The sequence below is a fragment of the Oreochromis aureus genome, linkage group 7 (assembly GCF_013358895.1).
Source record: "Oreochromis aureus strain Israel breed Guangdong linkage group 7, ZZ_aureus, whole genome shotgun sequence".
NCBI classification, from domain to species: Eukaryota; Metazoa; Chordata; class Actinopteri; order Cichliformes; family Cichlidae; genus Oreochromis; species Oreochromis aureus.
The window spans coordinates 10128197-10154721 of NC_052948.1; the positions used below are offsets into that span (position 1 = coordinate 10128197).

General features: G+C 39.5%; 1 protein-coding gene across 2 annotated transcripts; it reads right to left on the reverse strand.

Moving 5' to 3' along the window:
- Positions 1–5473: 5473 nt before the first annotated feature.
- On the reverse strand, positions 5474–26283 carry sema3e (sema domain, immunoglobulin domain (Ig), short basic domain, secreted, (semaphorin) 3E). Of its 2 annotated transcripts, none has more exons than XM_031737234.2 (17): positions 25170–26283; positions 17332–17492; positions 14958–15017; positions 14554–14673; positions 12457–12550; positions 12065–12181; positions 11261–11403; positions 11062–11176; positions 10590–10659; positions 10367–10511; positions 9815–10040; positions 9503–9594; positions 9051–9092; positions 8640–8809; positions 8200–8267; positions 7785–7918; positions 5474–7495 (listed from the first exon to the last, which is right to left on the reverse strand). In XM_031737234.2, exons 1-17 carry the CDS (start codon positions 25300–25302, stop codon positions 6995–6997), a joined length of 2391 nt encoding a protein of 796 aa, XP_031593094.1. In that variant the 5' UTR covers positions 25303–26283; the 3' UTR covers positions 5474–6994. The 2 variants fall into 2 exon arrangements, with proteins under 2 accessions (XP_031593094.1, XP_031593093.1); XM_031737233.2 differs by having other exon boundaries at positions 8200–8270; positions 25170–26281.
- Positions 26284–26525: the final 242 nt, after the last annotated feature.

A 26525-nucleotide genomic window follows, 5' to 3' on the forward strand; every position in this document is an offset into this window, starting at 1 on the left:
GTGTCCTGATGATTTCTAAGATGGACACCGTGAAGAGTGAGAGGCATCACTTTCTGGTGTATTTTTCATCAGGGAGTTTTGCAGTATACTCTTATATCACCTTCACTGGCACTTGCTTAGCTGCTGAACAGCAGAGAAACTGTACCACCTGGTGTATGTGTGTGCATCTGGGTATATCTGCATGCGTGTGTCTGTGAGTGCTCGTCTGTGTGACTGAGTATGCACACTGTACTCAACCTGCCCAGGGAGAGGATCTATTCTCTCATCAAATATTCACCAGCAACCACAGGCTCCCAGCTGCCTGCTGCTATAATGCACACACATTGCTATGTTATTCAGTGCTTGACGAACATTCAGCTATCAACTGAAAAAAAGTGCCTCGTAAAGTGTTTGAACAGTCCATTTTGGGAATCAGTTTTCAGTGTCTGCAGCTCCCCTGGAAGTGTACACATAAATCGTATGTTTAAAATTTATTCACAGCCATAGATCAACTCAACAATGTGTGGCATTTTCATGAAAAACAGATCATTAAACGATGCTTTGAAAGCAATTCATGCATTTTAATGCTAGCATTCAGGATGTTTAATTTATACTAAAAAATATAACTGGGTAACTCTAAGCTGAAAGATGAATAAATCTACCCAGTAATATTGGATTCTACTATTCTATACTTTAATAAACTAATGCATATTAATAAAGAAATATAGTAACGCTATTGGTTTTATATATTTCAGCTAGCCAATGTTAGTTTCAAAGCTCAGACTCCTCCTTATGAACTGTTGAGGCACATTTGCAAAGTTAAACTGCATTTAAAAGTGTGGTTCATGAAAGAACTGCAGTGTGGCAAAAGTAAAGCTGTAATCACTTCCAAAGTATTACTGTACAACATGACGCTTTGAAGAATATCTCTGAAAGTGTCATGAAGTGCTGAACAATCTGCTTAAGACTACTAATTTGATCACTCATACAAATCCGTGTATTTTCTGTGGATGAAACTAACAGATGCTGGTGCCTTACAGCCTTAAGCGCTTTCTGTTTTTCACTCAGGGGCCCTTGGGTCATTCAGCATTGGGTAAAATATCTTCTTCCTCATTGGTTTCCTCATCTTTTATCGCCTCTCTGCAGCAGAGGATGCTTTATATTTATCTTTACTAAAACACCACACTTAGTTTAGTTACGTTTGGTCTCCTGAACCGTAACTATTTTTTTCATTTTATGTTTGTTCTCCTGAGTATATTTCACAAAGAGGCCAGAAGAAAATCACATAATACAAATAATAATGTCCAAGCGTCATCATAATTTTCTCTTGCTCCCTCCCTCCCTCCCTCCCTCTCTCTCTCTCTTTCTGTGCATATTGATTAGATGAATGGTTGAGAGGCTTCAACAGACAAGCAGGCTGAATGCCTACTGTATATGCTTACTTAACAGGATGCAATGCCTTGAGTACATGCATTTCTGTAGCTGGGATCAACAATAAATATAGATGAATTCTTGCAGCTCCATAGTATGTCTGAGACTGTTTCACCTCTCTGTAACCAAATAATAATCTCCACATTTATATGTAAATCAAGACTTTTCATTTTATTACTCCTGCATATAAAAGCCAATACGGCCTATATGCACTATTTGTCTGTGCGTGTTGTTTGGTGTTTAACAGCCTTGGCCAGCTGTTGGAGCTGACACGGTACAAAGGTCAGAGTTATGTAATGAGCAAGACGCTGGGATAAAGAGATGGATTAGAGGAGAGAGCAGCCCCCACAGGGACATAAATGTAGTGATTACACCCAGATTCATGACACAGTATTCATGCATTACCTCGCTAAACAGTGCACTTTACTGAATAGAGATGTTAAATAAAGCTGCACAGATGCATTTTTTTAATTGAAATTGTTTTCAGTGATTTTTTTATTTATTGTGTTGTTTTCCAATCTCCTGACTGTGTTGTTGTTTTAAACTTTTCTTCTTCTCTCTTCAAGAAAAAAATTCATTTCATATTAGTATCCAGGCATCCTGTTGGTAAAATATACAAATAAATGCCAAAAAATAATAAGTTGTGCTGAGCAGCATTACAAATTTTAACCTGTCTGTCATGCACCATATTTTAGGGCAACCAAGTTTTCCCCTTGCATCTGGTACCTCTCTTGGAAGATTTAAAGTTCAGGTTTCCAGATGAGGCAGTAATATAATTCAAAGTTTGTTATCCCTGGAGAGGCAAACCCCAAAGGTGAAGAGAGCACAGAGCTCCCCATCACACACCTCAGTGGGTACACGTTACTCTGTGCTCTCTTTTCTTTCCTTTTCCTTTTCATTGCTTTATTCACTTCACAATTTCCCTATCTCTCTCTGACTCATTCTGCTTTCTCTGCTTTCCCTTGCCTATCAGTCGGAAAAGCCAGATGATCTACACTTCCCATCTTTCTCACTCACTCAGCTGTCCTTTCTAAGCCTCTTGTGTCTTCTGAAGTATGGGCGCTGTGGGAAACATCGCAGCTCCCATACTGATGGCTGGTAGATCCCTACCACCCATCAATGTGATGGCTGGTAGGCATCTTTATTATTCACAAAGTCATTCCTGGGATCAGAGAAAAGTACACTGACACATAAATCAGAGTGGATCCTATTGAATGTGTAATTTGAGTTTTCATGTCTTGTATAGGTGACACATGTGCTTTTGAAAGCAATATACAAAAACAAAGCCCAGTCAGGGGTCAGTACAAGCTCTCTCACTTTGGTTATCTAATGTAGTGGCTGCTGGGGAAAAATACTTCTATGACAGCTATGTCATTGAGATAACACTGGGCAGCATAGCACATGTTGTCCTGTTGCTGTGTGTACAGTGTTTTCGTGTACATGTCATTTTTTGTATTATCATCCATCATACAACCTCATTTTCCGAAAAGTTGTCACAATATGAAAAATTCAAATAAAACAGAATGATTTTAAAATCTCATAAACCCATATTTCATTCACAACAGAATGAAGAAAACAGCACATTTTTAAACTATTATTATAAGAAGAAAGATAATGTAATTTAGAGTTTTATGGGAACAACCTGTCACAAAAAGCTGGGACAGAGTCTTGTTTACCACATCCCTGTTTTCTTTAAAAAACGGTCTGTAAACATCTGTAAACGGAGCAAATATCTGGACTTTTGGACTAGAAATGTCCCACTCTCGTCTGATATACAGTTCTAACTGTCAACAGTCAAACGTTTAATGTATTTTTGCTTTTGTGAAACAAATCCTTTCAGTTGGACTGCAGACAGGCCGGTTCAGCCCCTGGACTCTAACACAAAACTGTGTTGTTATAATATACTTGCATATACCTTTCAGCACTGATGGTGCCTTTCCAGATGTACAAGCTTTCACGTCCATAGCTAATAATTCATTCCCATACCTTGACAGATGCTATAAAATACAAAATAAAACCAAAATATACTAAAATATAATATACTAGAGAGAAAACTATGAGCGCTATCTGTTCATATTTGCTGGGCACAGCACAATCAGTTGTTGCAAAAATGCACAGGCATTTGCACAGTATACTGCACACGACATTAAAGAGTGTTAGTACTTGTAGCGGATCATTTACCATTTGTTCATTTTCCACTGCCTGATAACCTCCCCCTTTTTTCTGTGGCATTTTCACTTGTAATCAAATACAGTGGATCCTGATGGAAGCAGTGCTGTGTGACAACAACAAAGACAACAGGGGGAAAAAACGGGGAGATTGCAAACAGAGGAAAACACTGAGCATTATCCTCAACAAAGCCAGGGAAGAGTATTGTTTTCATTACAGATCCCTTTGACTGTTGGGGTCTTTGTTGGTTTACAGATTTTTGAGCACAATTAATTTGCTTCTCATTCCTAAAATGCATCATTAATATGAGTTGTTCCAGATTTAAACTTTTCTTTTCCATCTGTTTTCATCTACTCAGATGGAATCCATGTGTGGGATCAGAAGCCAAATTTAGGAGGTGATTTAGGGGTTCAATTCCATAAGAAAGGAAGGCACTTTGGAGCTTAACTAAGAGAACAAGTTTCATGTAGTAGAGTATGATTTATGAGTGACCACAGGGACCACTGGTTACAGGGGCCCAAGGAACAATGTTAAAAACTTGACAGAAAGAGAGAAAAGGATTCTTTGATGAGGAGGTGAGCTGAACTGCTTCAGAGTCTGTTGCTATGGTAGCCATGTGGAATAAATCAGCAGCATGAATTCCATTCTGAAATGCCTTCAGCACCCCACTGACTCAGGTAGACCTAGACAGAATGTGAATGAGTCTGATGTCCCAGTACGTATTTCACTCTGGAGAATAAAAAGAACCCTGAACAGATGTTATTGGTTGCCCTAGATATATTTTTTCAGTAACAGTGACATTTTATACATGCAAATACATACTGCACTAATATAAATGAAAAAAAAAATGTGGGGCTGTGGTTTATGGGCAGCCTTCTCCACTTTGAACTTAAGGACATCAAGTTCCAGAAGTTTTGTACTTTCTTCAGGTGCAGCTCGGCAAACCTAAACTATGCTACCACATTCTTTTAACCGGGAAGCGGCCTTCTCTTGGCAACACTTCAAAACAAGCCATAGCTGTCCAGTCTTTTTCAAACTGTTCTGAACTTTAACATTTAATATTTTTGATTGTTGCTTCCAGAGTCTGACATGTAGCTCTTTTTTGCAGTTTCTCTGAGCATCCTCAGTCTGACTTTCTGATGAATTTGCTGGGATGTCCACTCTGGGAAGATTGACAGCTGTCTTGACTGTTTTCCACTAGTGAACAGTCTTCCTCACTGTAGAATGATGGACTTCAGATAGCTTGGAAATGGTCTCATAGACCTTCCCAGACTGATTAGAGGCAACAGTTACTTACTCTCAATTTTTATGGAAGCAGTAAGGGTGTACTAATTTTTCGCACACTTCTGCATGTTGGCTTAGTTTTTATTAAATAATTGCACAGTGTAATATGCCATGTGTTGTTTACCAAATTTTAAGACCTGCTATGCTGCTATGGACCAGGTGATTTTTATGATGCCCTGATATGTAAAACTTTAGAACTGACAGATGGTGTGCTACCATGCAATAGCATACAATATACATGCAGCATACAATACACACAATACTGTTGGCACATTTGGTGTGCTTTCTTTTTAGTAAAATATAGGAAAATCCTGCTCTGATCATTTCAATCGTTTTAATGTTGATATTAAAAAAGAAGTTCTACTTGCTGAGAAATAAGAGAGGTAAAATAATTATTAATATAATAAAAATATTAATATATTCTATATTATATTATATTAAAAATAATATATATATTATATATATTTGTTTTGTTTTTTTCATTTCTGTTTTAATCATATGACTACTGCATAACCACTTTCTCCATGTGTTTGTGTGTGTGCTGTTACACACACTCGGAGAATGCTTTGCCATTTTTGATTGCTTAACCACAGAGGTGACACCAGGGAAGGATGGTCCATCTTTTTTTAATGACAAGAATTTATAGGGGGTATAGCAGACACAACATTTTATTCCAAGTCTCAGATCAAGAATACTCAAGGTGAATGATAAGTGACATTAAGGCCTGACATAGAAAAAGTGGCTGTTTTTATCACATACCACAAAGATCAAAACAATGTAGAAAAGAAAAGAAATAAATAATAAAGAAGAAATATGGTCCTCTGGAGTAATTACCACGACAACCACAGTGTACTTCACTGTAAGATAATTTTTTTTCTGTCATTTCAGGATAAACTGAATATACATAAGACTGACTCATCAGTTTTGCTAATGATATGCTTGGATAGTGACCCTATCATTTATTTGGTGTTTTTCTTCACAGAAAAATTTGGTGATGTTCGTTGCTGTTTATGGTAAAGCCCATCTACAGCATCACTCGTGAGAAACAAAATCATAACGTGGCATTAAAGAGTGTCAAAAGGAGGGAAGAGAAATAGTAAGAGAGAAAATAGAAGGCGAACAGGTCAGGAAGCAGAAAAGGATAAATCATTTTTTGGAATACACAGTTATAATGATCAGATATGCACATAAGGACCACCCTGAATTTTAGATAAATACAGCATACAATACACACAATACTGTTGGTACATTTGATCACAATAGTAGACACATAATAAATGCAGACACAGAGCAACAATGAGATCCACTACTAAGATCACTTTTCATCCAATGTAAAAACTTTTAGAAGTGCTTAGATAGTAAATATTTTCATCAAGGGTGCAACTGTAACAGAAACATGCCTCAAATGTCTATAACAGTGGCATCACAACAGGGTTTGTATTGTGGTCATTGTAACTACACACCCCAAAGCCATGACTGCAGTCTAATCAAAATAGCAATATCATAATGCTCAAATTATTTTTCATTGTACAAAAACAACTTATTCTCCAGTTAATGACACCTAAAAAGCTTAAAGTACTCAGAGAAAAAAAACTACGAAAATAAGTTACCGTAGTAACAAGTAAGGTAAAAAGGTAGTTGTTCCCTCTCATGGTACTGTAGATGCTGTAAGAGTTTGCTGGATTTTACCGTTGTATTAGAAGTAAAGCAGGCTCTGTGTGCGCTTCAATTGACAGCTGGGATGGGGTAGACGGGATCAATCCAAGGGAGCGGATATTAACATATGTCTCTTCAGATTTGAGGCAATGTTGCTGTTGTCCATTTGCTTCCAGGTCACTTTCTCCATACTGACACTTAAGTTTGTAATGTTGATCGGCACCAAAAATAAGTTTATACGACAACAAAAAAAGGCAGAGTGTTTTTTAAACAAGAGGAAACAACACAGTCAAACTACTCAGTAATAAATGTAGCTACAACAGCGAGGCAGCTTGCTACTGTTCTTCTCTTTTTTTTGTGCTGCTCTTGTCGAAAGCAAAGTGAAAACCTTTTACATGGTGCAAACACTGAGCGAGTCTGACCTTTAGACTGTGTGTGAGTGCATGTATGTATGTGCAGTGAGTCTCTGTTCTCCTCAGGTGTCCAAGGTGTGCCTGGGAGCTCGGTGGGAGTTCTCCCCTCCCTTTCCTTTCACTCTCTTCTCACCAGCCAGAGGAACATACTTTCTTTTAGTCTTTTTACGTTTCTTATCAGAGCACCACACTCTCTCACAGTACTCTTCCACTTTTTGAGCATCCCCATAGCCAATCAGCTGGAGGAATTCCTTGTACCACAGCCTGGAGTGGGAGCCTGATGCCAGGGATGGTGCCAGAGATTTGGGGCTGATGCTGGGGCGTGGTAGGGGACCCATGGAAGAGTGACACAAAGCCGCTGCTTTTGCCCCATCTCCATCATTGGCCATGCGGATTGTTGATTCCACCCTCTCTCCTCTGAGCACATGTAGAGTGATACGTAGCAATGTGTGCACATATCCGTGTTCCACCGTCTGGCATACATACACACCAGCATCTGAGCTTCTTACACGTAAGAACAGCAGCCCATGTGACGTCACAACAACTCGTTCATCACCTTGAACCTACATGAAGCAAGAAATAAAAAACTTTTTATGCCGCTGATGTCGTCATTTTATAAATTAGGTTGACAGAATGTTAATATTTTTAATAATATGCCTAACTCAGGGACTTTTGTTTTTAAGATGTTTAGAAACATAACCTCTCTGAGTTTCTCTACACTACTGAATTAGACATTTAAATCTGTAACAACCTATGAACCTTGTCATCTAGGTAAATGTGACAACTTGTTTATCACAATAATATACTTAATACAAGTATGTTCGTAGTATTTTAAACATGAACCACACTTACCTGATGCTTCTCCCCTCCTTTCTGGAATAACCAAAGGACCTTGGCTTGAAGTGATCGCGGGACACATTCCAGTAAAGTGCTATTGCTCTCCACCCCGTACACCAGCCTGTCTTTAGCTCTGTGCCATTTTTCATCTACACACCAATACGCACACATCATAAAACACAGTGAGGCAAGAAAAATGACATTGAGCTGCTTTGACCTTTCATTAGTTGGTAAATGTACAGTGAATTGTTCATTGTTCTTTTGCTATAGCACAAGTGCACCAATCACACAGAGTCTGTTTTTTTAAACGGTTTTTGTAACATGTAATCATATTTGTCTGACAACATTTTTAATATTCTAGTAAATACAGGCAAGTGGCCACGCACACCCACACAAACATGCACATCCCACAGTTCTTTTATACACTAACCATCAATTTGCAGCCCATTGCACAGCTGGACAGCGTTGCCATGGCGCACATCCTGCCGCCTGAATCGTCTGCTGAAAAGTGAGAGAGAAGCAAAAAGGGAGTAATTTTGAAAATGTGATGAAAGTGCAAGTGATGGGTGAAAAGAAAGACAGAGAGGACGTGAGCGTGGGGAAAAGAGAGCAGGAAAGATGGAAAGAGGAAGGGGGTGATCAAGTGCATACTGATTGGCATTACATAACATCTGGCTGGCATGTCTCTCAGTGTCTGTGATAATGACTCGGGAAACCAGCTTCACAGCATTGTGACTTTCAGTGCAAGACCCTGAAATGGAACCCGGGTGGGTCTACTATTAAAGGTGCAAACAGATGATAGCTCTTACAGACATTTGCGGTAAAAAGAAAATGACTCCTGTACTGAAGGGTGTGTGTATATGCTGTTACCTCCTGCTGGGGTAGACTCCAGCAGGGTAGTATCTCGAGCAGGTGATACCATCCCAGGCACAGTAGGGATCTCTGGCCAGACAACAGTCAGCACATTCTGAACCATAGAGGTCACACTGATGCAGTCTGACTTGAGCCACACCCACTTCTGACCCAACATACAGCTGTTGCTGTGAACAAAAAAAATGTGGACCATTAAAATTGATTTGCAGGCTAATTAAAATGAGACTTTGCATATCCATTCTGTCTTTTCCTCAACCAGCAGATCTACTTAACAACGCAAAGGCAATCATGCAGATCATGTCAATACAGTGTTATGCATACTGTCACAATGTTATCATCTTGTGGCTAAACAGGAGAACTGCAGAACTGCATTAGTAACACAAATAGCTATTCAGATTATTGTCTTACCCTTTTAGGTGATATTAGAATCTCTCTCACTGGTGTTTTTTCCTGCAAAAAAGGGAAACACTTTACTGTTATTTAAGAATAAAGCTGAATAAGTGGTTGGTTCATTGTATGCTATTAAAAAACATAGCTGAAAGCCTCCTGTCATTCTTCTCTCCATACCAAATCAGCTCTTAATGAAAACAGCAGCAATCACTTCTTGTTGAGTAATTTTCAGATGTAACTGATCTTAGTAGAGAAGAGCTAATGTATTCATGTTATAATGAAGATCTCTCAGCTGTCAGGTTGAACAATCACACTTGTACTCTGCTGATGATCGAAAGCAAGCAAATCAGCAAATCATTATCCTATCACTGCAGCAACTAAATTATGATGTGGACGTATTATAATGCAGAATTCACTTGGGAACAAAGTCTACTTTGCTTTTACATTCTGGTGCAAAAAAAATATGGTACCTTGAAAACTTCTAGCTCTTCCAGCAGCACCTCCTCCATAGTATCTGTGTCTTTGTTGTAGATGGTGATAAATTTCAACACCACTGAGTCATCTAACAGAAGGAGAGATAAACATTACACTGTTGCAAACAAAAGCAAACAAAAAAGTTATGCGTGAAATGGTAAGAAAATGTTGTTTTAAAACTATTTATGCAACAACTTTGTGTTTGTGTTTACAGAACACATATTAAATTTCTTAGGTGTTTTTATGATGAAATACTCATTACTTGCACGTTTTGCATGGATTTATGCAGTCCATTACAGTGCCTATACCTGTGCCAATGTAAAGAACATGGTAGTGTCCATCTTGGGCTTGGACTCTGTCAACTGCAATCTGGGTCAACTTTCTTCTGCCTGGTTCTGTCTGTAATAGGACTGGTCTATGATGTTGCGGAAGGACTGGATTATACATCACTGGGTGAGAACGCAAAAACCGCAGGACCTCATCAGGGAACTCCTTAGAGCTGGAGAAGCCACCACCGTTCACTTTACTTGCACACTGTGATGTAAGCAAATAGAGAAGAGGATGGGACAAAGATAAGCAAAGACTATTAATTGCTTCATCACTGCATAAGTTGAAAAGAAAAAAGCCGACATGCATTAGTCATGCTCAAGCTGCCCTGGCATGACCTGCTGAGGTAACTACAACAGTGCTGACATTCACTGACACTGCTCTGCATTCTTTCAGCACTCTGTATTTTAAAGGACATTCACTCTGAACAGACTGGATGGATAGGAGAATAGGAGAGTGCCCTCGATAAACAATGCTGGTGAAATTGATCATTAAATCACATAAAGGTGATTTATTTAAAATTTGAGTCTCACAGATCCAGGTCGAGGATAGGGGACTCTGTCCTCATAAGGTGTCCAGTGATGCTCAGGTCTCTCTCTGAAGGCGAAAGGCCCATTAAAGGCTGCTCTGATGTCATCCATGTGATAGACACAGACTGCATAACCTTTAAACACCGTACTACAAAGAAAGGGTTCATCAGTAAATTTGATAGAGAGCGAAATTCTTTAATGAAATGCTGACATCTTTATTTCTCACCTTGTTGTGCTAAAGAGGCAAAAGACTTCTGGGTTTTTCTCATCCTTGTTGTTGAGCACAAACACGTCCTCTGAAACACAAAATGTATCATTTAGATTTAGTGTATATATTTTCAAGCGCACATAAAGCTGACATTTTTTGTCTCTTATCATTGCCATTCTGAGTATGTTAGCATGCTGGCATTAAAAGTTAGTTCAAAGTTTTAGAGAAAGGGTTTTTTCTTTCATGCAGATGGTTAGATGTGTCTTTAATGCGTCTTTGACATCTCCAGTAAAGCAGTAGGAGTTGTTCATTTATTCTCATGATTTCTCATTAATCACATTTTTCCTTCTTAATGGGATAGTTTGTGTGGCAAAGGCAGCAGTAATAAATGAGACATTGACACACAATGTGATGAACATCTGAAAAAGAAGAAGAAGAAGAAAAACGATCATTAGATAACGTGGCTTGTAAGGCTTTGTTGTTTTTTTACCGAGCTCGTCAAAATGCGTATCGATGCCATTGGGTCCAGCCACAGAGCAGATGAGCCGAGTTTTCAGGAAGGAGGTCCATCTGTTCACCAGCATCCTCTGTCCTCCTTGGTCATTCTGAGAGATAAAGGCATGTATAGGTTTTAATGTCACAGTCAGTATAAACACTTTGGTTGGATTTTGTTTCTGTAGTATTCTCACCGCACAGACTCGTCCAATACGGGAATAAACAGCCTTGGTCACACCTTCGGCATCCATCTCTCGCTCAGTGAAGAAGAAGTAAACTTTATCATCACCTCTGTCATCATTGTCAGGTATAACTGCTGACCCAACAAATTTGGGTTCTGTAGGAAGAAGTATTGTTGCATGCAGTGAAACATTTAAAAAAAGGTGTTATATGAACAAATTTTTTAGGAAAATAAATGTGAATATATGATTTATTAAGAAAACATATAATAAATATGAAAAAATCTCAAGGCTAGTACTCATTAGCACAGTTACACTGATCAGCCACAACATTAAAACTCCTCCCACGCCATAAAAATGACTTGACAGTTCACCTCAGTGCACCTCCCCAGCAAAAGTGTCTAACAATACAACAAAGAGCGCATGCCCCTAAACTCTGGAGGTCCAGCTGAGATTGAGTACCTGTGGCACATGCCGGCACAAGTCAGATCAAGAGGCCCTACCACACAAACTAGTGGACCCAGTGCATTTGCTGCAAATGCTCATGAGCCAAAACCACAGGACACCCAGGCAGCTGGTTTTGATGTTGTGGCTAATCACTGTATATTGACTTTAATTATGTAGTGTAAATCATGAGCATCTTTTTTAACATGATTATAAGCCTTGAAGCTATGTTTGAGAAAAAACATGTGTGCCAGATAGTTAATGTCACATTCGACACGAGTAGGAGGTCACGGTCTGCACTGCCACGCCATATGGACATATTTGCCCTTTGCATTTATAAGGACATGTTATTACAATCCTGTAATGTACACCAACCATTTAGCTGGGATCTGTCGTTTCTTTCTGTGCGTGTGTAGGTCTGGTTGTTAAGTCGACACAAAGCACCATCGTTCTCCCAGTAGTCAGTGTAGAGTCCAATATAAAGCTCTCCTCCTAATGTACACATGGACAGACACAAAGTAACAACAGTGCTATTAAAAAAATAACAGCAGATTCTTTTAATGTGAATAAAACTATATAAAGTATAATTATTTATTAAAATAAATTAAATAAAAAGACCACAAGGTGGCAGTGTTTACTGGCCAGAGGAGATTTACATGCTTTACCATGGAACTAAAATGAAAACATACTTGGTCATTTCACAACTGAGCCTTTAACTTTTAACCTCAGATGGGGAGGTGTTGAGTGATAAGTTGAGCAGTTCTTACTGGATAACGCTGACGTGCAGGAACTGTTGGGGTCATATGGACTTCGTCCTCTGCCACTTGTAACACTCTCTTCTTCAAGAGCAAACAGCCTGTCCTGAGGAAAACATGCAAACACTTTGATATATGTGTAGTTATTTTCACAGGGATTCACAAATCAGGGCTACAAACACAAACTAAAGAGTTACTCCTGTGCAAAGGCTTTGACAGCACCCAGGCAAATCCCATAAGCTGATGTGTAGAGGAATAAATCGAAAAGAAGTGGAGAAAGGAAAGATCAGAAAATGATGGATTAGAATGAGGGAGGAAGATAGATGAGACAACAAGTGATGGATGACCAAATGGAGGACTTCTGTCTGGATGGGTATAACCAGCTATTCTCTACTCTTATTTCATAATGAGATCACCACTTTTACCGTTCAGATGCAAACAGCTGAAGTATGCACACACAAACAGACCTGCACATACTTACAAATACAGATCTGAACTCCCTATAGAACCACAGCTCATATGCTGTGGGCCACCAGTGATTTTAACAGTCAATTGCAGTCCAGGGGAGATGTCATATACTGCGATGATTTATGAGCAGCCACAGAACCCTGCTGTGAGGTGACTACCGCCCTACGCATGACTGTAACAGAAGCCAGTTCTGGGGTTAAACTCATTCATCATAAGAAGTGGCCTATCAAAACTAAATGGAAAATAGCAAAAAATACATCTAATCAATATTACTTCCAGTCTGTACTCTGGTATGTGATTTGTGCTTTTATTGAAACATCTGAGCCACCTGATATTCAGTTGATTGGCCATTGGTTGGCATAATCAATTTCAATAGTATCTATTAATCTAGGTTTTCCTAGTGTATACATTAATAAGATCAAAATTAAAGGTAACTAAAGACTGAATACAATCTCACTACATGCATGATTTCGGGAGGCAATTTGGCATGTAAGTTTTCTGTACTTACATTAATCAGCCATATCTGAGTTTTGTGCTCAGCTATGAGCATTCCAATGACCTGAGTGATGACTGAGTGTGGTTCCTGTCTGGAAGCTATCCCTGGCTTGGTTGACCTACTGGACAAGTGTTGGAATGCAGGGCGGAAACCTTTATTCCTTCTGCTCACTAAATTTATAAGCAGAGAGGGTCCACGTGGACGCTCACGTGCACAAAGCCTTATGCTCTCCAAAACCAAAGCTTTACATCTACAGCAGCATGTGCAGTGTTTAACAGCACAGCAGACCCAGGGCTGAAACTTTATCAAAACACTCTATGTCCATATCCATCATAAGGGGTAGGATTAAAAGTAAAAAACCTGGGATTAGCTGCTCGTTTTGATGCCAGTACCTCGTTGTGAAATCCATCATAAACCAAGCCAACATCTTTTTTTTTAGTATAAATATTGAAAGTGAATAATTAGAATGATGTAACAGAACTAAAGATCATAATTCACAATTCTGTTTGACTTTGAAGTGTCTGAAATTAAGTTTTTGAAACTTTTGGTTCCTAAAATGATTGGTTGTTTTTTTTCTGTATCTTTTACCGTTTGACCCGAGTTTGTCTTTTATGTTTGGTGTGATGGTACAGCACTTGGGTCAGCCCTAGTGGTATGGTATGGTATGGTATGGCATGGCATGGCATGGCATGGTATGGTATGGTATGGCATGGTATGGTATGGTATGGTATGGTATGGCAGCGGTCCCCAACCTTTTTTGCCTCACGGACCGGTTTATGCCTGACAATATTTTCACGGACCGGCCTTTAAGATGTCGCGGATAAATACAACAAAATAAAACTAGTACCGGTACCGGAAAAAAAGATGATTTATTCATAACACACTTGAAAAGACCCAGGAAAACCGAATTAACGATAAAAACGATAACAAAATAACGCTGAAAACCGATAAAAACCCTGAAAAACATACATTTCACACCTGAGCCTCAACTCTCGCGGCCCGGTACCAAACGACTCACGGACCGGTACCGGTCCAAGGCCCGGGGGTTGGGGACCGCTGTGGTATGGTATGGCATGCAAGGTATGGTATGGTATGGTATGGTATGGTATGGTATGGTATGGTACGGTTCTTTCTTCTGGGCTCACCTGCCATGTATGCCCGACTCTGACCGCAGCACAGATTGGGTTGAAGGCTCCTGTTCCACAGGCCAACAGATGGGTCTGATTGTACTGTTGTAAGACCTTTATGTAATTTGCACACTCTTGCTGTTGGAGGAAATACAAGGATGAAGATAAAGTGGGTAGGGGTCAGGAGTTGTTCTTTTACACTGGGACCAAACAGTGAAAAATGGACAATGGAAACATGCCAGGGTGTTACTGGATCATCAATAATATTGATACAGTATCTTCAGGTTCATAATTATATCCATATCAGGCCAATAAATATTAATCTGGTCATTAGTGCTTACTTTTAACAATAATAATAACAAGTCATAGCAAAGAACATAACCAGCTGTATATTCAGTCATATTTTATTGCAGAAGCCTTACCTTTTCCCTCCCTTTCATGAGACATTCCTCCACCTGATAGTCTGTACTGGCCCACTGGATCTGAAACGCAGCACAATTGTCCCCCGACATTTACTCTTTACACTCTTTAAATATCACACAAAATAATTGTCATGGTCACTGATGTGTCTTTTCCTGTCTTCTGTCAATGATTGATGTATCTGAGTGCGTTCTTTTTCCCTGTGTCTTCAATTTCTCTCCCGTTTTCTCATTTCTCGGTTTGCACATCTTCAATTTGCTTCTTCACTCTCTACCCTCATCTTAGTCCCTCCCACGTGACATATAAGAAAAGAAGAAGGCAAGGAAGATAAATCGTGAAAGAGGAGTTGGAAAAGCAAACATTTCATGCTTCAAAGCTATCATTTTAAACCACTTTGCAATTAAACCCTGCATGTGGTACATGTGCAACATATGTCCATTGTTTTGTGTGCAACATACGTCCAGTGTGTGAATGTGTGTGTGAATGGGTGGATGACTGGATATGTAAAGCGCTTTGGGGTCCTTAGGGACTAGTAAAGCGCTATATAAATACAGGCCATTTACCCCCCACTGTATTTTATGATGTCTGCATGAGCATAACTGTTTCCATGACAACATATATATATTTGCTTTTGATTTTAGGAGACTGTAAGAGAAATGTAATAAGAATGTCAAAAAATATCTTTCTTTTTCATTATTACGCCTAGAATTCATAGAGAGTCGAAACTTTGATTATGCAGTTGATCATATATCATAGCCAGTGACTTCTTTCCTGCTTTCACCATGATTTATATATTTAATGTCAAGACTCTTTTATACATTGCGGGTGAAAGGGATACACCTGTTCACCATCCCTGCTCATAGCTCCTCCAGCAAGACTGGAACCGGGTCTTTGTTGTTACTTAATACGCTTTTCTCGTCTCCTTTGTTGTCCGTCCGCCTGTCTGAGACTGAAATCAATTTCAGCACACTACGCTGAAAGATGTCTTAATTCCTAAAATGCATCTGGAGGACAGAGCAGAGAGCAATCTTGCTAGAAGGGGGAAAAAAATCAAAGATGAAAAGGTGTATTCTCTGTAGAAATGTTTTCACCCTCATTGTAAAAAAGAGGCATGACGCATGGCTTGAATATACAAACCAAAGTGGGAGGAGAAGTTTTGAAACAACTATTCAAGTGCTATTTATATTCATTTGTTGATTTGTGATGTTCCACTGCATGTTTAAACTTTATGAAGCTTATGTGTAAGTTCAATAAAGAAGAGCTGTAATCACTCATGTGCCTGCTTTGCTGGTTGTTCGGCTGCTTTTCTGTTTACCTGTCTACCATTTTCCCACACTGTCAGTCTTACAACTGACATCATTACTCTAGTCCATTCATCTTCTCACCTGCCAGCTTTGAGCCAATCATGGTTTAAATCTTTGCTCTCCGTCGTTCTCCCTTTCAGACTGTCTTTTGCACAGCCCACCTCCTCCCCACCTCCACCTCAGACACTTCAGCCAGAGCGCTATTCAAGCCTGAGTCTTCATCTTCACCACCACCAGCGTCTAGACTTCGGGGGTCCTGTCCTAAATCCTATGACAGCTGGGATTCCATTCTGCCATGATGGGTCATCTGAGTCTAATCGCCAAATACATTCATTTCTCTAACTCAGTGAATCATGTTCAGTTCTTCCAAGTGATCTCTTCTTACTGAGCTTTATATTGTCATATTGTGCCATTCTGTGATTATAATTAAAATTAGCAGAAGTTAAGTTATAACAAAATAATTTAGTGATGCCTAAGCGTTGCAGCTGTGCCAAACTTCATATTTAATTGACATTGCTTTAAAATGAGGCCCTGAAGCAAGGCTGTCTCATTATGTTAAATGCCTGTTGTTTCACTTCCTTTCTTCTTTGTCTCCTCTGCTCGCATCTCTGGTGGGAGGAACTAAGATACAAGGAGACAATGTGAGGTGAGGATGTAGAAACTCAGAAATGAGAAAGGGGGGATGTGTTAGTTGCATCCTGTCTCATTCTTATCGCCGCCTCTGTGATTCTCAGATCGTTTCCAAATGTTCCCAATAAGCCTTTGGCCTTGTCAGTCCTGTTGGTTTGTCTGTTTCTCCCACTCTCCTCCTGTCTCTATAGATAAGTTTATTTCCAACTTTTAAATAATTTATCTGTTTTTGTGTTCACCCATTAACGCTATAGTGCCTGTTGTTATGTATCTCTTCAGTAAGTTTTATAAAACTTCCTCTTTATTTATTCATTTCCATATTTAGCTCATCATTTTGAACCCATGCCAGATAAAGAAGCGTTTACATTCATTTTGGCTAGTCTGTAGACTTATGGGTCTAAATATCGCAGTTGCTGACAGGAAGGAAAGAAACCAGGCTCACCTCTGCATGGTGTGTGTTAACCTGGTCCAGGCTAAGAGAGAACAGAGCATTCTTGGCACCAACATAAAGCCTCTCGTGGCCCTCATCCAGCAGCATGGTCTGGGGTTGAAGTGACACTCCATGTTTCTGGAACACCCAAGTCCTGTTCAGCTGCCAAAGCTCTATATAGACAATACAAATAAATTGATTACAATAATAAACACCGCACACATTTAGATATACTTTACATGTATGTAGCTTTTTGACTGTAGTGAAAGTCAATTTCAGCCAGATACCCTTCCTCAAGAGATTTCTAACAACTTTAGAAACCTGTGCCTAAAGCCCAACTGCTCAAGTGGCCAAGGTCGTATTGCAACATGTGTTTTTGATTCATACCAACCCCATGAGAATCACAGACAGCAAAGGTTATCTTTCCATCTTATGTCTCCCTTCTTAGTGATACCTATATCTCACTTCAATAGTGGTTATCATCCCTAAATCTGAAAGAAATGACAAATAAGTGATTTCTTAGAAGATGACTACTATTTTTAGTCACAGCTACATCATGAAAATGCAAAAAAGCTGAAACGATTCAGGAAGTAATCTCTTGTATAATAGAAGGGTCATTTGAGTTGCACTAGGCTATGGTTTCTTGTACTGAGAGGAAGCAGTTTTGTCAGACAGGAAAGCGAACCGGCTCCTTATCAGCCATTAGTTTAGATGAGCTGCCACTCCCTGTCAGTTTTAATTTAGGTGATTTGAAATCTTATTTTAAAAAGGAGCCAGTGGACCATCACATGCATGTCATTTTATATAAACATAAACGCACCAGCAAACAAAGTTTGCATCACAAATACCACCCATGCACATGCACACCTGAGATTGAGCTTGGCAGGCTGCCCCACCATACCTGCTCTCTGTAATCTTCATGAAAGACTGAGGGTGAGGGATTTAAACTAAGTCCCAGACTTCCAGAGGCGTGCACTTCCTCTGGGCTCCACTGGCCTGAAAAACCTTTCATTAACACATGATCGGTTGGGCTAGGTGCCCTCGTAAAGGAAGAAAGGGGATCTGGTGTGTGTTAATGGTGCTTTTGAGACCTTAGGTCAACCCAACCAGAGAAGCTAGAATTTGTGGAAAAAAAAACATTTATTAGTCCTACTTTTCATGAAAATGGTAGTTCATCTTCACACTGAACATCAAACTCCTTTTGAAAGAAGAGAAAAAAAATAACCTCCTTGCTCATATTACTGTACCAGCCTTTGGATTATTTAAAACAATGCTGAGGTGCCTCTACATGCCAGGGCTGCAGGGGGTAATTGTATGATTTGTTTTTCTAGGCGCTGTATATTTTTAGTGATACTCGATCTCCAAGATAGGAGGAGAGAGTGTTTATCCTATTTTGCAGATCACTCTTGGCAACAGTACTCCACTCCGTGGAAAGTTTTATTTGTTTAAAATAGGATTAGGTATCCACAGAGGAATGGGTGATTGTGTATATTTTGTTGCTATTAAGATTTCTGCGCTGGAGACAAGTGACAGTTTGTTTGAGTAGAATTAAATCTTTGGTGGTTAGGTGGCAGAGACGGAGAGTGGCAGTGGTGTTCTGCCAAGGCTCAGACATGCTTCCTGTAATTATCTAATCCACACACATACACATACAGACAGCCCCCACCACACACACACATACACAGAATTCTTTCAGTTTTTGTGTCACTCACATACAGATTTTTTTATCTCCTTGATCCCTCTGTGCTAAGCTGGACTTGCATTGAGCACAATCCTCTAACACTGGCTTTCAATCAGCTCTTTCTTTTTTTTTGTGATGTCAAATTTGCAGCTACTCACCTTAGATGACTGACTTACAGGGCAATTTAAAATGATGGAATAAACAGTGTGTAAGTCAAACCCATTTTTCGATCTGCTTTTCACTTGTCTATGTCAATAAAGATGAGTTGCAGCTGATTTATATGGACACATGCACATAACAAGGCGCTAAGATAGACCTGTAGGACTCTCTCTCACACACGCACAACTGCAAATAAACTTACATTTAATTGTGTAGATTTGTTTTTTGCATTGTAGATATATGGTGTTCACCTCTTTTGAACTGGAATGTTTTTACAATAAGCAATGTTTATTTGAAGAAAGAAAACGAAAAGGAAATGCAAAAATGCAAGTTCTAAAAACCTATAATCACATATAAAAAATGTTATAATTACAGTTGAAGTTACAAAAATACAATCAGTGGATCTCCTGATTATACAGATGCACTGAAGGATGTTTCAGAGGAGTTGTTTAAAGATTTCTCCTCTGTCATTATAAGTGCATGCCACCCCACTGGCTGAATAAAGGAATGGGGGGATTTCCACAATTCTCCATACTTCTCTCTGTCTCTCTCTCACTCTCTCACCATCTGCAGCCAGTGACAGCTCCTTAGCCAACAGCTAAGTAGTTGGAAGGAGGAAGAGGGTGTTTCTCTACCAGCAACTTTGCCAAAGAGACACATGGCCCTACTGTGATCCCACTTCAAATGACAGACACAAAGAAAATGGACTCCCACAAGGCGCACACTTTCATCCGTTGTCTGAGGAGTGCTGATAGATGTTTAAGGAGATTTGGTGTGATGAAATCAAAATAAACTTTGTCATCTCTTCTTTATCCATGTATGGAAATACTGTTTTGCTGCATGAGGGGATACAGTATGTGTATGCGTGTGTCTCCGTGTGTGCAGCAGTACTTTAGCAGCATTTCATCTATAGCCACATACACCAAGGTAACTGCACACAGGAGATCATGGAGAAAAAAAGAACATTCCCCTGGAAACTTAAAAACACAAATTAAAGTTTCTATCATAATTTTGTATATTGCCAAGGACTAAGCATACATTTAACCTAAACTTGAGGCAGACAGGCTCATATTTCCAGCAAAATAAGCTTACGCATGTTACACTGAGTAATGGGACTTGTGCAGGAACAGAAACAAAGAGAATTATTGAAGTGAACTGTTAAAGGGTAAAAAAAAAATGAGAAGGGGGTCTGTTCTCCTGAAAGCCTGAGTGAGACTGCAGAACTCCTGGGGGTGGGGTCAGGAGCAGAAGAACTGTGGTGTTATGCCATTATCGGTATACAGCCTTGTGTTTCTATATTCCCTTGTGTGAGGGGGAATGATGTCACAGAGCAAAATGAAACCCACATGGTGTGTCTGTGGAGGGTGAGACAGAGTGTGCTTCTCTGTAATGACAAGAGTGCAAGTATGTTTCCTGATGGAAGTTATAAATTAAGATAAGACCTGAAAACCACATCAAAAGACAAGCAGATACATACACTTCATATGTACTTCATCTCTTTGCAAGGTTTGTGAATATATCACTGTGCTGTCTTTGACTGACATGTAATTAAAGCCTGTCCCCATCTGTTACTCCTTCACTCATATATGAAGTAGGCTATGTGGCCTCTGAGACAAAAATGAATGACTTACTGGATAACTTGATGTATATCAGCGCTGTATGTTAAAGGACCAGAATGTATAAACTGATTTCAATGTCAACTCCAGCACGGTGAATGCAGTAGTGTCCACAAGTCTTTAGCCACACTAGCGAATTATTGAATCATACTGGAAATGTGGTGTATAAGGAAAGAAGAGTTTTTCAAGACTTTTTCAAGGTGGTGTTGCAAAATTCCGATTTTGCTAAGCTCTCCAACACCACTGGCTGAAATTCATCCCCAAACTATGACAGAGCATCCAATGTGCTTTACAGATGGCTGTGGGCACTCACTCTTTTGAACATAATTAGCTGCATATAATTAGCTGGGGACATTAAAAACATTTTGGATCAATATTGTGTGAAACCATTTATTACAGTTCTCCTCTCTTTGTATTTCCCCCCAAAAGCTGGCAGAGTGAAATAAAAGAGAACCTTCCTGTTATTTACTCTCTTTGATGCACCAGCCTACAACAAACAATATCCACAATGAATCCATCACTTTTGCCATCCTTCATCCTCCTCCCTTGTAATATCATTGCAGCTTAGACTCTACAGAGGCAAACAATTTTTGTCCCATCTCTGCTTCCCTGTTACAAACTTAACTTATATAGTCTTCATGCTCCCTTCACTGTGAAAAGGTCAGAAAGGATATTAGAGTTTCACCAGCTGCCTTCCCCTCTGGACATCTCATTAATGAACCAGAGAACACATACATAACACAATGGGTGAAAAAAATGATGGTGAGATGTACACACACAAAATGAGAATATGAGAAGGGTGATTGTAGAGGCGACTGGAGAAGGTTGAAAGATGATCCCTTTTCCTGTGCTAGCCTAAAAGGTGTGATTTACGCCACCATTCCCTTCATTTTCTAGCTGTTTGATTTAAGGTCTACAGTATGACTTGTGCTGTGACTGCGATGCGGTGTGGTAAATGCTAATTATAGGCCTCTTCACACACAGGGAAGAAACATAATGGGACTCCTCACTTAACATATTATATGTAAGTAGAAAAAACAAGAAGCAAAAATCCCCATTTCTTTTGAGGCAAACACATCTAGAGTCACACTGGTGTTTTCCATCTTAGCCCCAGATGAAAGTCACTCACATATTCATCATTTCGAGATTGTAAAGTACACAGAAAGAGCTTTTTCTTGTCTGGAGTGGCACCTCTAAAATTATAGTTTCAAAGGACACGAGTAATTACTACCTGTGTTCACAGATGCTTGCACCTCAGCTGCCTCTGCTCAAATCACACAGTTTTACAGTTTCTACCTAGGAAAGGCAATGCTAAGCACAAGCTTTGCATTTCTCAACAAATGTATTTACTTATCTATACCTACACTGTAACTTTTTTAAATAAAAAGCGTGTTTCGCTCACACATGTGAAAGAAAGAGTAAATGATGAAATTCAGCTCAAAAGTTGTTTTTTTAACTTTCTTTCTCTTAAAGTTTCCAATTGGACATAATGAAGAAAGTGCATACGTTTATTTATATAAGCAGTCATATACAGTATGATTTTAACCTTGCCAGAACAACTTTTTCACCTTTATTGACTCGCTGAATTAAAATATTTATGTTACTAAATGCTTACAGCTTTAGTGAAAATGTGTCCTTGGCAGACGACTGAGGAAATTCCTGGTCAATTTAATTATTTTAAAATGGTCAATATTTTTCTTTCTTTTTTCTTTTTTTCTGTTCTGGATAGGTATCTTTTATGTGGCAGGAGAAAGTGATGTTTTAGCTTTGCTAAACAAGCAATTTATTGTTCCAATTTGTTCATAAATTAAATGCACAAGTTTCTGGGTGTGACTTTTTTTTCCAGTTGGGTCATTAGAACTATGAAAACTATGAAATCTGCTGCATCAAACTCTCTGCAGCTTAGGCCAAGTATGATGAAAGTGCTGAGGAAGCAGCAAAATAAATCTAAGTCTGACCACCTATCTGCAGCCTGTCAACATGCTAGCTGTCCAACAGCTTCATTAGCAGCAAAATTGATGGCTGTCCTAAAGGAAGAGCTCATTTCACTTCACAGTCCTGGAAAGCTGAAAAAACAACCTGCTGCCGAGCACCTTGAATGATTCAAATCCAAACTGCATGGTTCTGTGTCCAAAATTTTCAAAACAAACAGTATCTTTTTATTTTTGTTTTATGGTCCACATATCTCGCTACAGGGGGCTTTCTGTGTGCTATAGTCCAAGATTTAGGGAGTTTTATTGGGCAAAAGCCCAAACAACTGAGATGCATTAACATCTTTATGTTATTTTTAAAGCCTTTTAAATCTGTGCAGCAGAAGATTACGGTCAAACAGCACAGAGTCTGTGTTTGTAACTCGATACACCATGTGATTTAGGTAACAGCTCGGAGTTAACTGGATGTGTAAGCACATGAAAGAATGAGTGGGATTAAAGTGAATTAAATGCATTTAAAGAAGTTTTCACTGGACCAGAAGTCTTGAAAAGAACATTGGGAAAAGATCAAAAAAGAAATAGTGAATAATTCTTCCATAAAATGTGCAAAGTATGGCTCACATCAAAGTGCAGGGAGATCCATACTGTATGGCAGTAATGCCATCTTTGAAACACATGGTAATGGGCCCAGAGGAATTCAGTAACTCTGAAAATTTGACCTGTTCCTTTATTGAGCTTTCTATTGATCCCACACCATGGATCTGACCATCTAACCAGAAGCAGAATACAAGTATTTCATTATTGATATTATAATATTTTCTTTCCCATTATTAAACTTTCTCTTAAATAGAAGAATTTATTTTTGTAACCTGCTTTGATACCAAATGTTATGATAATGTGGTCATACTTCTAGGAGTAGGTTAGTAAAACCACATCCATCTCTTTCCATCTTCCTGAACTGCATTCAAACTGTCAGCGTGTGAAGAATTTACAGAATTTATTTCGCCTGTACATGTGTCTCTCTTTGTTTATGCATATGTGTGAGTTTAGGGTGTGTGCAAAAAATCACTGACAGAACAGCCCATGAGGCATAAATTAGGACTTAGATGTTTTTCATTCCATAATGATAGGATCCAACTGCAGCCATTTCAAGCTCCCCTGTGCTAGCCAGAGCATGTAGCGAGCGAGAGAGTGGGAGAAAGAGTGCTAGGTGGTATGTCAGTGAGTGTCTCAGCTCGCCCCTCGGGCAATTAATAAACCGAAAGTAACAATGATAATTAATAGCTACTTTTTGTGACTAAGCACATCAGTGGTGATTTTCTAACATTTGTTTTGGTGTGAACTTTGCCTTACTTTACATTGAAAGTTATTGTGCTATTGCTGACACATTTATCTGAGCAAAGACGAGGAAAATAACGCATGCTGTACATATCATAAAACAGCACACCCTCTTACTGATGAACCAGACTTGTCAGCTTTCATAACTGAGTCCAAACACATATTTTTGAGTTATTGACCATCCAAATTCCACACCTATTTTCAACCATGACTAACAGGCTTATGTGGAATCATCACCTTCTGTTGCTGTAGAGATCAAAGAAACTGTGAGAAAAGGCCAGTGTTTACTCTAGAGTTTTATCTGCAAAGATAAAACCCTCATTATTGTCTGAGAGATACACAAAAATCAGTCTACATACCAGGGCATCGCAAACTCCCACACACACTTTAACTGGCACGTGCACGCACATTCCCGCGCACCAAGAAAAGAAATAAACAACGTTTCCATCACACCACCAGTATAGCATGAGAGAAAGCCACATTTTAGATTCTCAACCACCATGGCTGGGGCACCAAAACAAACTACAAGGAGGCTCCTTAAATATCAACAGTGGGTGAAAAAAAAGGGTGCACTTCCCAAAGTCAAAGCAGAGCTCAGTCTTCCCTGAGCCAACGCTGCACAGTGCCAGGTTAAAACATAAATCTTCAATAAACATCTAATTACATGGTAATGATAACTAACAGCATCCTGAACTCACGTCCAAAGAATGGTACTTTTTTTTAACTCCACTATTTATTCACAGAGCATTTGATGGATCATTTTATTGCTTATGTATAACTTTATACATATTTTCTGCAGGAAACTATAATGCTTTAAAACTGTATAAAAACTAATATTACCTATTAAATATTTAGTGCAGTCATCAACTATGCTGCAGTGACTACTGGCAGAGAGCAGAAATCTATTAAAGTATAGACAATGATTTTGCATTATACCTGTCTCATTTCCAATTTCCAGCTATTAGTCTGTGCAGAAAAATCAAAGTGCACTGACTAATTTTTGACAGTATCAGAAAAATCAGATTGTCTCTATATTAATGAAGCACAGGGAGCATTTTAAAGCATGCTACATAAATATTTTTTGACAAAATAAATGAAAAGAAACACACAGTAGATATCTCTTACCTTTGTTGGAGAGCCGTATCCTTGGGTTGATGCTGTGTGCTGTGTGTGTCATGCCCAGCAGAGCAATATACAGCAGCATCAGCGAGAGATACACAGTCCGTATGCACTCTACCGTCATCATTGATATACACATTCTACATTTGCCTATTTAGAAGCCATGCAAGTCCAGAGTCTCAACATAACCTCCAAGGTCTTCAGAAAAAAGAAATTGCCCACAGGTGTTTGCTCAGCAGCGTCCTGCAAATACTCTTCAGTAAGATACAATCTTTAATATAACAATCCAACAAGAGCTTGCTTGGAGGTAGCAGTCCATTTTCTAATGATCAAAACAATGTGAATTGGCTCAATGTATCTCTGCAGCTTCTATATAGCCTCTGCTTTCCCCTATAGCAGTCGACTGAAAGCTGCATCCACCCACTACCTCTGTGGACAGGGTAGTGCTTTGGGTATTATCCTTGTTTGGTTTTAGTAACCAGGGAGAAGAGAAGTCCACTTGCTACATTCACGCCGCAGTGCTCACTGTCCTCTGTCCATATGTCAGTCCGTCTGTTTTTTTTTGTCTGTCTGTATGAACAGCTTAGATCCACTCTTTCTGATGTGATGAATGAAGGGAAGATAGAAAAAATCTGATCTATGAATCCCCCAAAGGTGTAGATGCTAATTTGTAAAACCTCAGTGTATAAGTCTATCCCACTTGGAGGGCAGACAGGCAGATCTGGAGCTGGAGCTGGTGTGCTCTGTCTTCAGTCTGTGTTCCTCCTCTTGGGTCCACTGGAGCCAGTCATTCTCTGGACGAGAGCCCAAGCAAAGGATGAGTAGAAGAGGGGAGGAGTGGAGAGCCTCGTGCCTGACGTGCGGTCTCTCTGCACTAGGAAAGAAAGTGAAGCTCTAGCTCCTAACTCTGCTCACGCTCAGTCAGGGAGGCTCCAAACCTCAGTTGAAACCTCTGTCAGTCACTTGAGATGGTTTCTACCACAGCTACTGATCTGGGCAGAGGCCACCTGCCACAGTGTGGTGTGTTTGAGTAAAAGCCTGTGTGTGTGTGGTTGGAAATGGACTGAGTGTGTATCAGATAGAAGGGCTGAAAATTGCCTGCTCCTTCCTCTAAACTGCCTCAGGATCTGTTTTTCCCTCCCAGGCAGCTGGATTAAGTGCAGTGTGTCTCCCAGGCAGACTTCCCCTCCTCTAATGTCACTGTACAGACTACCCCCACTTCTTCTCTACCCTTGCTCTACTCCTTCACTACCTTCAGTTTGCTCCTGCCCCTTCTGCATTAATATGGACCACAGCCAAGGTTAACTGGCACTTCTTTTCATTTTCAATTATTTCCCTCTTTGTGCTTGTTTCCATGTGGAT